Here is a 16,296-nt window from a genome sequence, read left to right as displayed (position 1 = left end):
TTAATTTCTATATACTGAGGTATCAGGAATGGTGGCGCGAACTTTCTAGACGTTTAAATGGAACTATGCTTTCTACGTATCAAACGCAATCGCTTCAGATGGGAACAAAAAAAAAAGGATACAAAGGAACTCGCAATGAAAACGAAAACATGTGTTGTTTAATACGCAGGCCTCCCGCGTGACGGCTGTGGGGTTGAAAATCTCAAAGATCAGCATAGAGTCCAGAGTCTTCGGCTACCAGGACGTGCAAGACTTCGATCTCGACTCTTTCGTTCTCTTCGTCGGGAACATGAAACTCAGGGTGAGTTACACTTTGCATACGCATAGGCGATTTGCGCAACAGCTTAGTCAGAACTACTTGCCCGTTCTTTTCGCGTTCTCTCAGCAGACATCACAAAAGACTAACAGAGGGACTAAATTCGGCTATTCGTCTTTCCACTTGTATCTTTCTGAAAAAGGGAACACACTTCAAGCTTCCACCACTGCGGTGGCTCAGACTCAGTTCCGCCTACTGCGAGACGACGGCGGGGGTTCGAATCCCGGCCGGGTTGGCCGATTGGGGTGGATTGTAAAAAGCGTTCATTTGTACCGTGCTTTAGGTGAGCGGTAAAGTACCCCAGATATTCCAAATTTATTTGGAGCCCCTAACTATACTGCGTGTCTCAAGGCCTGCGTGTTGATTTTGCAAGTTAAAATAAATATATATATATATATATATATATATATATATATATATATATATATATATATATATATATATATATATATATATATATATATATATATATATATATATATATATATATATATATATAAATATAAATATAAATAAATAAATAAATCTTAGTGACCACACCCCAACACTCTTCTCGGATGCTTGTGACGCTTCAAATCAGTAAGAAGCACCTATATTATTTCGCTGGAAGTGCCATTATCCACTTACATTTATTCAAAATTCGCCGCGATTATACCGCTATCAGCGTATAGTTATCAGATAGAGAATTCATTACGTCATTTAACCACTAGAATTGCATTTTGACGATACGTAGGCGTATGCGCTAAAGACTGAAACAGTGCTGGTGAGTGCTTGACGCCATTTTCATTAGTAGAAACTCTGAAACAAGCACCGGCTTCGAGATGCAACTCTTCAAAGTGGGCCACAAAGTACATCGGTGCTTAACGCAGGTCTTTTTTTTTTTCATTGCCAAAAAAGGCCTTTTCCTTTGCATTTTCTTTCTAATAGGATGGAGAGGTGCGCTAGTTGGTATTTCATTCTCGTAAGAAGCTTACAGCGCAGTAAAGACGAGAGACCAAGACTATTACTTTATTCCTCTCTCTTCTTTACTGCGCTCCAAGTGTCCTACGGGCATTTTTCTTTCTGTTTGAAGACGGGCGACACCACGGCCATTCTTAAACAGACGTGCCTCGACTACTAGCTGGTTTCAGCTCCTTAATCGCACGGGCGTTAGGCCAAAGCAAGTTATGGCAAGGTATTCGGCCAAAGCTCATCTATAGTACAACGACCATGCAAGTATGCGAATAGCCGAAGCGGGTCGTGATGATACGTGTAATGCAGCGGGGCTCCTCTTTCGCGCTTCCCTCTGGAGAGGCTGCGCATTCTAATGGCACCGCCGTGGCACATGCACGGAGACCCAAGCTGGCGTCGACGAGTTTCATTGAAGAGCCGCACACACCCAGTGGCAAATACCAAGTGACACATGCCCACGCGAACGGCCCATATTTTTAGACAGCGCTATCCCCGAGATTGGCTCATACTTTTGACATACTTTTAGCATGAAGAAAACTGGTCTCAGCATACCAAGAATGCTATTTGCGTTAATATTTGGAGAAAGTAATCGCATACGGTGACTTTCGGTGCAAGTGATACCCGCCTGTTCACGTAATCTACATGTCTGAAGGGGCGTGTTCAAATTAGGACTGTTGTTACGTAGACGCTTGCCAGTTGGTGCTTCTGATACCTATAAACAGACCCTCGATCCACACCCAATACTCTTTCCTTTGTTACCTTATATTTAATTTTGGGTCATCCCAGCGGTACTAACGCTACCACTGATACATATTACAAACTGAGATGCTTAATGCGACTATTCTGCCACTTACGCGCTTGAATCAGCGCCCACATTTAGTAAACCCCGCGCAGTCGAGTTACCTTGATGTGTCCCGCAGATGCATACGTTCGCCTGCCCCCCGGCTTTAAGGAGTGATCACATAAACACTTTTTCTCTTTGTACAGGCCAAGATGTTCGGAAGGGCGATATGGCCGTCCACTCTGCTATTCTTCTTCGGCGGTACGGCGCTGGTCGTGTACCTGCTGGTCATCTGCGATGTACTCACCAACCCAGTCATGGGTTCCTTCCTCTGAGCTCGCCAGGCTGCCAAGCTCTCTTATTTAACTCAACGGACGGACGCGCGAATAAACTCACCGGCGCCATCGAGGTCGCGGCTCTGCTGTCCGGCGTATGCTTCGCTGTCGTACGAGCAATTGTGTGCAGTAGCGTATTTTACGACTCATGCCGCTCACAACCGATATGCTTATGCCTATCAAGAAAGTCAACAACACGCGTGTACCGCACAAGTACGCATGATGCTTGGTTAGCTTAGCTGCGAAAAGATAGAAAAGCCACGAAAATGACGCTTTCTGTTTCGCTTATTCAGCTCGAAATATGACCAGGCTTTTTTTCTTTTTTTCGCATGAGCAGGCGCAGTAGCGTCCTAGCTTAGCGGCTGCACAGAAACAAAGACGTATATACGCTATTGAGCAGACGAAGCTCTTAACAGCCAGCAAAATGACCCAGAGTATAATTGTGAAACGCGGTGCAACCAGTACCAATATTTGCAGATAGAGGGAAAGTGACCAGGTTTAGGTTGCTCCAATATAATGTAATTTTCTGACCATGAGATCGAAACGTCTTTTGCGCAACTCCTTAAAGGGCCCCTCGCCAGGTTTGGGCATTGCAAACAGATAAGCGCGGGGAGCAGACGCCGCGGTGACGATCACTTCTGCAGAGTATGACACCGATGTATACGCCGCGATGCATACAGCGGGAAATTCAAGCAAGAGTTTGCGCGCCGTATAGTCTCATACTCGAGGCGCTTTTGCGTCACGTCCATTGCGCATGCAGAGCGTGAATAGCCAGCAGCAGCGCGAACAGCTCGTGGATTCCCGTGGAACGCAGACCATGCTAAGCTGCCTCTGGAAGTGTGCCGCGCAGAAAGAAGGGAGACGAAAGAAAAGAAGCGGGGTTCGTGACGCATGAGGGGGAGGTGGGTCCCGCTGTGGGGGAAAACAGGAGAGTAATGTCGCTGGCTGCTGGTCGAGGCAATGGGAGAGAGACAGCTTCTGCTGCGGGGAAGATAGCTGGCGTCCTCGTGCAACGTATTTCACTTGCTTTTATCCCGACTTCTACCGAACCATTTTTAAACGTTCTTGCGCTAGAACGCTCCCTGGACGGCGCCTTCACTGCTTCGTGTACAACCAAGTTTCCGACAGGACCTGGTGAAAGATCCTTTAGGAACAATTCTCAAAAGTTGCGCGCAGTACTGAGCCCTGTTTCGAACGCACTGCTGAGCTTGGTATTGCTCTATCAATATCTATGTTTCCTGTACCTGATGGCAAGTTGATGCTAGTAGGCGCTGCCAAAGGATCTCACAGCGCATAGGCACCTGATCTCGTGTTTTCGGTATCTTTTCTCCGTCCTTGTGTATTCGACTGCATGCTATATTTAATCTTTGTTGTTTTGTTGAGAGATTGAAATAGGCCTTGCTCTGTTTGATTTTTTTTTTTTTGCCCTATGTTTGAAAGGAAGCCTTATTTGTTGCACTGTACTCTCCTGCTTGGATTTACAATACCGAATAAATCAAAAGTTATTGGGGTAAAGTTTGCAAAAAAAACGAGGGCCGCATGTGTGTTGGTTTCCGCTGCGTCGCCCCGAGCAGACGGAACGTTAAGTTGCGTGTACCATCATCCTCCACGCATCAAGCCGGACAAAGCTTCAGTATTTCTGACCACTTTCTATCATAAAATGTATACCGTTAGCATTGCTAAACAAGTGCGCGGCGTCAAATGTTGCAAATGTGGAGTTCCGCATTCGCGGCAGCGGAAAAATGTGCGACTCATTTTTTTTTTAATGCGCGAGTAGGGTATATGACTTATAATAAAGAACATGACATCATATGGGCCTTTGCGATGCCCTTGTATCTTCCTACGACAAAATTTGCTTCGCCTAACCTTGACATCAGTGGAAAGTTAACGCACTTTCGGGGAGTTTCCCAAAGCCGTTGCTTGTTTGCATTTATTATTTCATATAGTATCGTCCCTAACGAATACGGTTGATCGTGTTTCTTCACAACAGCACTCTCAAGCAGATTGTGCCAACTTATTTTATAATTCTTGCGCTAATGATTTTCGCGACTATATTCTATGCAAAGTTTTCAATTGAGCTTTCCTATTCTGTATTTTTTACCTCCCCTTTACTATACTGTAAATATTCTGAGGGTAATTCACTAAATAAATTGGCAGGTTTAATGCGAACCCTACACATGTGGAACTGAAGCCAGCCAGCGTCCAAGTTGCTCTGCAAGTGTGGCTATCGAAGAAGCTTGTAATCCGGTTTCTGCATCACCCATGAAGTTCTGAAGTCGAAGTGAGTGAAGCATACATTGACACCGAATTCGAAACTTTAGAAAAGGCGATGTTTTGACGTAGTTCTGGTGGTATGCTTAATATAGAAATGGACCTGTAATTTAGAAGGTTTATTCACGACACCATCCTGGGCTCATTCATCTGATTTCATTACTTGTACGCCCCTTAATTCCACTCCATGAAGCATTCCACGTCAACGCAAGCTAAAATATAACGCTCTCATATCAAGTGCGCATTAACGAACCTTTTGAGCCCTTTGAATATGCCTTGATTATATAATGAAGCAATATAATGAGAGGGATGCATGTGGCGAATATAGTGGAAAAAGTCAAAAGAACTATCAATTCCGCGTGATCGCGTATATTGCTTTCAGAATGGCCTAAAAAAATGTCCGACGCAGCTGTATACGTGCTTTCATTTCGCGATATATTGAGGCAAAGAATTTGAGACCAAAATCGCCGCACCGACTCGCAGTGGGCCAGTGCTGTCAGCGCCTTTGTAGAGGAAGGGGCAGTGTATGGGAACACTGGCATGATGAGCGGCATCGGAACCAGCTGTGAAGGACGACGAAGGCGCGAGCATAACACGAGCGCGTTCGCGCGGTTACGCCGACTCCGACGCTCAACCCAGGAACGGGCGCCTTGGAGCTGGGCTCTGAAAAATTCGTGGCGATTCCTGGCTCCCTCCCATTGGCATACAGAAGTTTACCCTGGCCCAGCCATTGCGGAACGTGCCGCGCATCCACTTATTCAGGCTGCTCCAGCTGGACTGGAATTTCATCGAGACAGTGATAATCGTCAAGCGTATTTTTTCCTCGTCCACAATACTTCATAGTGACTCAATACGTGCGCTCCAAGCAGCCGCAGTCCGTCGGCCACCGATAGCTTTGGACGGGACGAAGCGTACTGCCGGCGCGAGAGTGGCGCATCCCAGCATCGGCGCTAGTTGGAACTCGCTCCACACCGTGGTCCTTTATTGTTAAAAAAATCCCTCCGCCTCGCTCGTCTCGGGCAGCAATGACGTCTTCGGCAACGCCCGACGGGGCAGCGGCCGCGGGCCGCACCAGTCCTGCGGCACCGGACGTCGCGGCGAGTCGCGACACCGGGCCTCGGCGGCAGCCCTCCTCCGCCTGGCCGCCGCGCACGTCCTGGATCCCAAGCGTTGCGTCACTCCTGCCGCTTGGGACTCGAGCTCGGCGTCACTGCGGCCGCCGAGACCAAGCGGCGCCGGATGATGCCTCTGCGAGCCGGTGGCCGGTCCGTTAGGGCGCCCCCCGGCCGCGCTCGGGTCGCCGCCCGGCTGGTGCGAGCGAGACGGCGGCTTCCGCGCGCGGTGCTTCCTGGGCGGGCGGCGAGCTTGCCAGGTCTCGTCCGGCGCGCACCAGCACGGCGGCCTTGGCGGCAAGCACACGAGGCGCCCGTTACGCGCCGACACGAGCACACCGAAGCAGCGCGCGCCCGCGGGTTCGCCGCCTGTCGCCTAGGCTGCGATCTTGTACGCGTTCCAAAATAGAACGGAGGCGGTCCGTTCTTCACGTAATAGGCGGCATGTTCCGTTCCGTTCGTCCGATAGCAGGTGACACGGAATGATCGACAGCAGATATCACGTCACAATTGACGTCGTGGCGTTCGGCACGGTTCAAATTAATAATAATAATAATATTTGGGGTTTTACGTGCCAAAACCACTTTCTGATTATGAGGCACGCCGTAGTGGAGGACTCCGGAAATTTTGACCACCTGGGGTTCTTTAACGTGCACCTAAATCTAAGCACACGGGTGTTTTCGCATTTCGCCCCCATCGAAATGCGGCCGCCGTGGCCGGGATTCGATCCCGCGACCTCGTGCTCAGCAGCCCAACACCATAGCCACTGAGCAACCACGGCGGGTTCGGTTCAAATTGACGGATCGTATATGGCTCGGTGGAACGAACCGCCTCCGTTCTATTTTAGAACGCGTACAAGATCGCACCCCTAATCTCTTGTAATGCTGACGCAATCGTTTTGATAAGGTTTATTAGAGCCTCGCAGGCACGCAGGAGGCGTTGGGGTTAAAGCACGGACGCGCAGCTCTCCGAGCACGAGTCGCCGTCACTGCGGACGTGTGCTACGATATGCGGAGTTATAACCTCTTGGCGAGGTCGACAGATATGCAATTGTCGGCACGTGACACGCATATCTTAGTTCCAAGCATCCGTTGCGTATGTAATAACGTGACGCATTGATTGTTAATTAGCGCAGCCTTATCATCTGTAACGGTGTATCAACAATGTCGTATGTCGTTTCTATATCGGTCCGTCGGAAGTCGTCACTAGAGAACATCGGGCGTTCGACAAGCTGATGACGACAAGTATGAACCCACTTTGGAGTACTTTCGCGTTCTTCGATGGCTGCGGCCGCATGTAGTTTCCACAGCGCTGAACGAAACTACTGAGATGTGGTACAGTTACGAAAAGAGAGGAGAAAAATATTGCTGGAGGTAAATTAACGACCCTGCCTTTTGTTTGATATTTTCGATGCTGGCCATGACCCATGCACCCAAAACACTTTCTGGTGTTGTTCATTGCCTGTCCATTCCTTACGTTGTGTACGCCTTATTACCCGCTGATTGGCGATAAATTTAGTACATTTCTTTGTCTTCCTCTTGTGAAATGATATTAACCCAGCGAGGAATGTAATACAGCGTTTTCTGAACAAGTCTACAGTACAGCAGTCAGCTGCGTTGCATTTTCAGGCTGTCGTTTCAGCGACAATGAACATTCGAAGTAAATGTAAAAGAAATGAGCTAGCTTTAAAAAGAAGTTCGGCACAGTGTATCCACTGACGTTGAGTAGTGAACGAAAACGCTTATGACCTACAATTTAAGTCTTTCACAGAAATACGAAACCATAAGAGTCTACTCTACGTCCGCTTTCTGCTTGTAACGAGAACAGCACTGCGGCCTAATCACGAAATATATGCAATATTTCCCATTTCGTTGAAGGTAGTAGTCAGCAAGGCGTCAGAAAAATGCCAACAGCACGCGTGCTAAAGTAGTGACATATCTGGTCTAGATTATGCAAGACGCATATATGCGTAATTGTACGTGATGAGCCACAGCATGCATATTTCACCCTACGCGCGTTAGAGCAGCCATTATTGTCCACGCAAGGGTTTGAGCATGCACTTTGAGACATCGTGCTTATGTGAGTTGCGATATAAACCTTGACGGTTCAGCAACGAAGACCTCGTTTTAACCCCAAAACGCCCTAACACTTTTCCATATTAACAAAAATTAGAACAACTCGATCACCTTAATCTTTGGCCATGGAGAGTACATTCGTACTAAAGAATAGTAAAATGTTACTTGAAATAAAAATTACGGTATAAACTATTTAATTGCGAATTTGCTTTCTACTAACTGAAACTTCGTGTCATCATATCAAAACGCTAAAATGGAATTTGCGTTAGGCCTTTATTCGACACCTCTTCCATTTTTTTTTTACACACGCCTTGCTGCAAGTCCACCTATTCTTTTTTTTTTATGCAAGGGGAGTTATTAGTAATTTCTGCATGATAGATGGCATATTCTGTGTTGCGAATCGCATCATTCGTTACATAAGCTGTATTGTGAAACAGGAAACGCAGCCTAAACTTTGACGCCTCTACTCCTACAGACACTAAGGTAAGACCGGATCACCCCATTTTCTTTACTCATATACCTGGCTTTCGGGCTCTCCTCACAACGATCGAGATCAAGGTACTGTCAATTTTCACGAAAAGCGATGGCAAGAATATGATTAAATCACTTCCACACAGTTCCGCATTCATCCAAATTGATATTCGGCATTAATATATGACGTGATCGCTTCCGGGTTAAGTTTCAAGTGGAATGAAGACCGTGTGCATTACACTAAACGAGGGCTCTTAGGTGGATATAAAGCCCACCAAGGAAAACAGCTGTTCCTCCGGCGAAGGCAAGCCCTCTTGTCGAAACGTTCATTCCGGCCAGTGACCTCCCTTTTTTCGACCACTATTAATAAGTTCAAGTCTGTATCTTCCTGTAGCCCTTTTGCCTTGCATTTCAATACTAATCGATTATTTATATGTCGCATATCCGTCCTTTCTCTACATAAGGGGCGAATACCACGTCTCTCAACGCGCTGAAGTGGGACTGTATTTTGCAACGTTTAATTAAACCCGGTAACACGCCGTCATGGTTGCCGGCCGGCGACAGTGAGATCGTGATCAGTACAGTAGAATGCTCTAGCAGAGGTCGGCAACGTTCTTTTGCAGCGGTCTAGGTAACAGAAAAGCAGCCGTTGATCGGTCGGTCAGCAATCCGCAGTGAATGGGGCGGGTCGTATAAAGAACAGCGTTGACGCAAACACTCACCACAGGCGACGTATTGCTGCAGACATCTCAACCCACGAGGTTAAGTCTGTCTGATAAAGTGGGGAGGGGACAGAAACCGCTTCGGTGACTAAACGCCAGTTGCCTACCCCTGCTTTAGCATAACGTTAATACGCCCTGCATACAGCTATTCTGACCGCCCATGCCAGGCCATATACTGCGCACGCATCTGTTGTGCCGCGATATTCGTGCGCGGTGATAGCCAAGCAAGGGCGGTAGCGATAACAGTAAAAAAAAAAAAAAGGTGGTGACAGAGCAAGGGAAAAAAGAAAAAAAGCAGCAAGCGAGCGGAGCCGTACCTCAGGTCGAGAAGGCTTCGCTGGCGCGTGGCTCGACTGGGCAGCGCTGGCACGAACGAAACGCGCCGCAGCACATGAGCTGTTGTCCTCGGCACAGCGAGGCGCGCCATCGTGCCGACGACGGACACGCTCGTCCGTCAGTACCCGCCGCACCACCACCACCCGCCTGCCGCACCTGCTGTCAGCTGCGAGACTCCTCTCGTACCAGACGCGCCACGTCCCCCCCCATCCCCCCTCCGAGTGGAGTGTGGCGAGTTGCATCGCGACGGGTGCGGGAGAGCGCAGGTAATCACACGCCATCTCTTCACGGATAATGCTATTTATTTTCCCCCCGCCAGATAACGCTAACGCTAACAATAGCAATAATTTAGGAAACGCGGGAAACATGCAAAGTGGCATGTCTGTTTGAAACGTGCATAAAAAGCAGCTGAGATGCGTTCGTTACTCGCAGATTTTACCTCTAGCAATGCCTTTCATACAGAAGTAGGCGTACGAGTCGCCATTTGACCGCTTCTTGAAATTGCGACTGCCGCGATTGGAAGGACACTACAGTCGACGCTACAAAGCGGCTTCTTAACAATTCACTAATGACAAGATAGTGTGCGTTTTTTTGTATAAACATTTGAACAATGACGAGAAAGAAACTAAAAAGGACATTCGGTGTCTCTACATTCGCATTTCCTTAGCAGAGGTATCAAGTATCAGGTATCAGTATCGCATAAATAGCTCAGATAATTTGGAAAATGGATCAGAAAATTGCCTTGCTAGCTGTGCTATGAGAGTACATGGCAGCCAAGCTAGAGCTGCAGTCGCGGATGGAAGAAAGAGGATCATTCGTTTTGTTTCACAAAACGCACATTTCTTTCCGTGGGACGAAAACAAGTATTTTCAGACGATCGAGATGTTTAGCGGGACGCATCTCAGGCAACTATATGGAGAACCGCCCGTTACATTAGCCACGGCATCCGGGCCTGCGGAAAATAACGAAAACACGCTTTCTGACCGCGACATATTGCTTTGCCTACGCACTAATTAGAAGTCATATCCAATGCAACCGAATGGCAGGGACTTTGTTCAGTAAAGTATTGCTTCGGAGGTATGTTGTCTCCTTCAGCTTAACAAGGTGTAAAAGCGTGCGCCTGAACGGCTTATACAAAGTCAGCCACTTTGAAGGACTTTCGACTCTTTTGATGATGCTTTATGAAGATGCATCACTTTTCTATTTCATTAAAAATTGAGCAGGGGTGTGCACATCAGTTCTTTCCATGTACTTTCCTTAGCTGCATCTGCGCACTGAAATAAATACATATATTTATGATCGCTCTGCTATCCATGTTTAAAGGTTCGCAACAGCTGTAACTTGGGAAGAAATCGACACACGCCCAGGGTCGGTGCCAGGGAGTGGGCGGCATGGCGTGAGAGAGGCCTTCACAGTATCTATTACCACGAACTCTGTATACAGGGTGTCTTTTTTCTTTAGCTGCACCAAATTTTTAATATGAGAAAAATATAAATCACGGTAACGTTATGTTTACGGTTCGAGTGTACGGATTGGCAGCCTCTAGATATGGAGCAATTACCGCAATTTCGTGCGTAATTAGCGAAGTTACGGTAATTAATTTCCTATCGTACACAATAGATGGCTACGGTAAATGAGTACTTTGGGGCCCGTCCTCGACTCTGCCTATTCCAACGATCAAATTTTGAACAGCGCTGTTCATGTGCGAGTTACGCGAACAAATAGTTCCCCTTGGAAGGCTTCTTGAAACCGAAACTGGCTGTCAGAAGAGCGCCTGTGTCGTCCACCGGAGGTTCTTTAACGACCAAAATTTCGACCATTTGCGGTTCCTTAACGTACGCCTAAATCTAAGTACACGGGTGTTCCCGCATTTCACCCCCATCGAAGTGCGGCCGCCGTGGCCGGGATTCGATCCCGCGACCTCGTGCTCAGCAGCCCAATACCATAGCCACTGAGCAACCACGGCGGGTCACAGCTAAATATCACCGTTTACATTAAACTCGCATTGGGATCAGCTTAACGCAAAAGAGTGGCGCTACCAGGATCCTATAGCTAAATAACCATGAAAGAGTCCTGCGCGGTCCATCGTACTATGCACATTCGTCTACACTAAAACTCGAGTCAAAAGCCGGAGCTTCAGTTGAAACAAAGGATGATCAAATACGTGACCTGTGAGCATTTATTAAAATACTGAATTGCTGACATCCGCTGATACCATGCCGTCTGTTCCTGAGAAAAACAAGAACTGCCGTTGTCCCTTCTTGTCTTATCGTTCTGGTGATAAACGTGCCGGGAAATTCTGATCACTCTACATCGCGATGCACCACGATTCGTCACCTTTTAGGAACTCTTCATTGATAATGCTAACAATAGCAATAACTTAGGAAGCGCGGGAAACATGCAAAGTGGCATGTTTGTTTGAAACGCGTTTAAAAGCAGCTGAGATGCGTTCATTACTCACACATTTTACCCATGATAGAACATCGCGAACAGCATCCACATATTAGGATGCTATCTGGGTGCCTGAATCCATGTTAGAGAGTGCGTGTTTTTCTGCGCTTTCACTGCATGCCCGTCGCTGCCTCTCTGTATTCTTATCAGACAAGCTTCCTGCATCCCAGGCTAACGCAAATGCTGCGATCGCATGTTGCCCATCAGGCACTTGTCGTCAGCGAAGTGCTTCAGTTCTCCAAAAGTCCAAAAAACACGACCTTCAAGGTAAAAAAATGTTTGCGTGGTTGCTCCCGTGGCTAACGCCCTCGCCCTGAAGTGTGAGGGTGTTAGCCTTGAAGGCGACAAATTAAATTTTATAGCCTGGCGAACTTTTGTGACAAGTAAACATGATAGCTGCATCAGACGATACATAAATTGCATAAATAAACTGTATTAGCTATTTATGTCAAATATCGTGTCTGGTATTGAGGTGAGCGCCAGGTAAAGAGTCTTATTACGCAGTTTTCGACTACGGATTTTTTTCATAGCAGGTGTAGTTTAAATCTCGCTGTCGTGTAAAATGCTTTTTTGTTACAGCCTTAAACGTAAGAGTTAATTAAATTATGGGGTTTTACGTGCCAAAACCACTTTCTGAATTTGAGGCACGCCGTAGTGAAGGACTCCGGAAATTTCGACCACCTGGGGTTCTTTGACGTGCACCTAAATCTAAGTACCCGGGTGTTTTCGCATTTCGCCCCCATCGAAATGCGGCCGCCGTGGCCGCGATTCGATCCCGCCACGTCGTGCTCAGCAGCCCAAATCCATAGCCACTGAGCAACCACAGCGGGTTAACGGTAAGAGTGTTAGCCTTGGTACAAAGCAGCACCCTTAAGAGTGGAAAATATTTTTTGTTTCGTTCCTTTAAGCAAGTCGTCTATGAAAGTTTTGCACTGATGTAAAGAAGTCTTGCAACTCGAGGTAGCGAGAAGCATTGACATTACAAAAAAGTGAGCGTTTTTGTAGATCGGGGTTTGCCTGAAAATTCAAAACTTTACCATTTCCTTCTATAAGGTTTAAGGCGTAGGTATTGGAAATCCACAAGGTCAACAAATGTTAAAGCGCCTAATTTTTTAAACTTCTCATAAGCGCAGCTTGCACCTGGCACAATATCTGTCTGTTGTCCCAGTTCTTCTAAATTACTGACATGACCATTAAGTAGAGCGATAAACTGGGCTAGTTGGCCTTCTTTTATCTTGTAAAGCGCCGAGTACTACTGGCAACCCCGGAGGGACGCACCAGACAAGGAAGATAAACTGCATGGCTGTTATTGTGCTTATCAAAGTAAAGAGCACTATACAAGGTTTGAGACAAGAACTAGTTCGCCATCCCTGGAACATGCGTCCACCGCTCCAAACTACTATCAATGACTTGTCAGCCGCGTGAGATTGGCCGTACACGCCCACGCGCATGTTTATTTCATTTCCCATAATGAGGCGAACGAATTGAGCTATTCTTTAATGGCGTTATGCGCAACTTTGACACGTGCCTACACCACCGATATCTTCTGTGATGTCATTTTCGCGTTTTTGTTTTATTTTAGTGCGAACAGCGGTTATTAGTATAGGAAGTGGGCCAATCGTGGCGTGTGTTCACGTTTTCGTTCGTTTCACGTTTTCGCCGTGTGTTTTTTTCGTTCAACATGTATTGTTTGCAAAACGTGGCACGACACGTTTAACCAACGAATCCCGGCACGTAGAACAGACACACACCTCACCGCACTCCGAGGGCACACACTGCTTCACCGTAGCCAAGCGATCGTTCGTGGTCGACGTCCCGCAGTGCAGTAATATTTGTGAGGTCACTCAAAAACCGCAAGCGGTCACACACAACACAGGCCAAACAAGATTGGTTCCCCACTGACTCCCTCTGAAACCTGGCCGTTGCTCCGGTGAAACGTTCCAGGTTTGCGCGACATGGACGGTTCGCATTTCTTTCCGCCACGCGGTACTGGCGGGCAGCACGCTTACGGGACCGCCGCCACGGGAGAGCGGAAGGAAAGGAAAAGAGATAGGCAAGCGCTTGGAACGCCGACAAAGAGAGGGCGGTGCGAACGTAGACATGGCGGACGCGGGTGAAAGTGTAGTATTCGTTCCTCTCAGCTTAATATCTGATACGGGTTGTATATGGACCTAAGATATTAAACTTATTTTTGCAAGTTGGCGGAGTGCTTAAAGCCTGTTTCACCTCCGTCGCGCGTCGGCCCCGTATAGCACTATCTTCGGAATCGGCCCACGTATGGGGAGTAATTATCGATCTACACGACTCGATAGACGCACACAATTTTTTTCAGATCCTAGCCATATACAGCTTCGCTGTAAAAATTGCTATAGAAACCATCGAGTATGATTGGCAACGTAAGCAAATAGCCCCTTTATATGTGAACGGCAGAAATCAAACAAACACACTAGCAATATTTATGAAGTAAACTGTTGACGTCGATGATGCTGTTTGTTGGTGGCGGCACAAATTATCGCCGACATGTTTTGGTAGATGGCGTGACAGTGTGGTGACGCCGACGACGATGGTGTCAACGCGACGAAATGACAACGATTGAGGTGACGGCGCGACGATGATGGTAGCGTGACCAAGACGCCATGGCAACAAGCGACGGCGTCATGAGGACTATACGGAATGATGACTCTGTGACAACACTGGCATGATAACGGCTACGCATCTGCGCTTTCTTCTCCGCTCGTCTGTTCTACCCCAGGGGCCAGATAAACGCCTCCGAGCGACCATTGGCATTATGATCGCGCCCATCCCACACACTGTGGAAGTCGGTCTAAGCGTAGGTGTGGCGAGCCGGCCACACGAAACGGCGCATTTCGACAAGAGACGCGCAGAGGTCTTCGACGACGAACGCGACCCGCAACCGTCAGCCCAGGCGGTGGAGAAGCTTGACGCAGTTCCACCACCGACTATGGCATCGATACCTTCAGACAATACATACAAAGCTCTCGCACGTCAGCACTCACATATCACAGTTCGACGACGAACGCGTCGCTTAACTATAGTCGGCTGCAACTTTAGAAAAAAGGGGGCGTTTACTCCTCCGAGGCGGATGCACAGGAGCATCCACCAATGGGCGCGCACTCTGGACCGACGTCATGCGCCGGACGGCCGGTGACTTCGCCGCTTCGGTCATCTGGGCGGGGCCTCCCCTTTTTTCTAAAGTTGTATCCGACTATAGGTTACGAAGCTCGGTCGTGCGAGTGCACGCGCCCACATCAGGCCGCCCACCACGAAAACCGGTGAAAGATCGAAAGAAGGCTGTCGCTTTAAAAGGTATCCCAGCTGGAATCGAACCAACGACTGCGAGTTCTGAAGCCGGTTTAGCTACTACGTCAAGGCTTCTTTTCATCGCTTGCATCATGCGAGGCTTTAACGTCGCCGGGTTTTCGTATGTATGTATGTATGTATGTATATATGTATGTATGTATGTATGTATGTATGTATGTATGTATGTATGTATGTATGTATGTATGTATGTATGTATGTATGTATGTATGTATGCATGCATGCATGCATGCATGCATGCATGCATGCATGCATGCATGCATGTATGTATGTATGTATGTATGTATGTATGTATGTATGTATGTATGTATGTATGTATGTATGTATGTATGTATGTATGTATGTATGTATGTATGTATGTACGTACGTATGTATGTATGTATGTACGTACGTACGTACGTACGTATGTATGTATGTATGTATGTACTCAACCTAGGCACGTGTCAAGGTTACTTGCAACGTCACGTAAACGGCTAGAAGCTGACACAGAATACCAAAGTGGAGGCATCAGCCAAAAAAGAGCAGTGTTGATAAATTCAGGGTGAGGGTTACGTTCGCGGAGAGTTCGCTAACCGCGAGTATCTTGCATCTGAATAGATGGCGCATGTATGGCTTTGTACGTGTCTACTGCTGCGTCCAAGCTGCATCTTCAGATTGCGGTGGAGCTTTCAGCATTGCCCAGCCGTTTGTAGGAGTTCCGGTGGCACTGGAGCTCTCTCAATGTTTTCCAGTAGTGACAGAGGATTCTTCTCAAGATCACGTGAGATTCTATAACTGGACAGTCGGGTATAACCGGAAAATCCCAGTAATGAAGTTAAGAAACTGAGAGAGTCGCTAGAGCCTAGCGATTGCTTTTGTTCACCGCTTCGGGCTACTTAGTGAGCCACTTAGAATGAAAATAAAATACAAAAACATTCATTCAGCTTTCTTTCGCTCTTTCTAGACTGCATCGTGGCTCTTGATCACCAAGTGCCTCGATCTTTCCTCGCTGATGACGGTGCCCATCGATGTTTACCGCGTCCCCTTAGTGTGAGGTGCTCATTTCAATTGCTCTACTTTAAGAAGGCGAAAACGTTGCATGACTATCACGCTCTGCGTTTCTATATAGGAAAGCGATTTTGAATGTGCTCTGTCCG

The 16,296-nt window shown here is 47.5% G+C and overlaps 2 protein-coding genes and 1 pseudogene across 12 annotated transcripts in view; 2 read left to right on the top strand and 1 right to left on the bottom strand.

The window, feature by feature from the left end:
• The window catches only part of LOC135906630 (uncharacterized), a 77,013-nt gene extending 73,115 nt beyond the window's left edge, over positions 1-3,898 (top strand). For both annotated transcript variants that reach the window (XM_065438111.1, XM_065438112.1), the window contains 2 exons: positions 170-301; positions 2,255-3,898. In XM_065438111.1, the coding sequence (XP_065294183.1) occupies positions 170-301; positions 2,255-2,383 (261 nt within the window). In that variant the 3' untranslated portion in view covers positions 2,384-3,898. The remainder of the gene's footprint in view (positions 1-169; positions 302-2,254) is intronic.
• A 1,706-nt stretch (positions 3,899-5,604) lies between these two features.
• Positions 5,605-16,296, bottom strand: part of LOC135906632 (protein kinase C-like 3) — a 59,583-nt gene continuing 48,891 nt past the window's right edge. For 7 of the 10 annotated variants that reach the window (XM_070530812.1, XM_070530815.1, XM_070530816.1 and 4 more), the window contains 2 exons: positions 9,352-9,397; positions 5,605-6,056 (listed from right to left, as the gene is read on the bottom strand). In XM_070530812.1, the coding sequence (XP_070386913.1) occupies positions 5,642-6,056; positions 9,352-9,397 (461 nt within the window). In that variant the 3' untranslated portion in view covers positions 5,605-5,641. The remainder of the gene's footprint in view (positions 6,057-9,351; positions 9,398-16,296) is intronic. The other 3 variants (XM_065438115.2, XR_010565797.2, XR_010565796.2) reach the window with 3 other exon arrangements.
• LOC135906695 (U2 spliceosomal RNA) lies at positions 13,922-14,101 on the top strand (annotated as a pseudogene).

Source organism: Dermacentor albipictus, chromosome 1, assembly GCF_038994185.2.
Source record: "Dermacentor albipictus isolate Rhodes 1998 colony chromosome 1, USDA_Dalb.pri_finalv2, whole genome shotgun sequence".
Taxonomy (NCBI): Eukaryota; Metazoa; Arthropoda; class Arachnida; order Ixodida; family Ixodidae; genus Dermacentor; species Dermacentor albipictus.
Note: the sequence above shows the minus strand (reverse complement) of the source record. Positions and strands in the feature narration are given on the sequence as shown.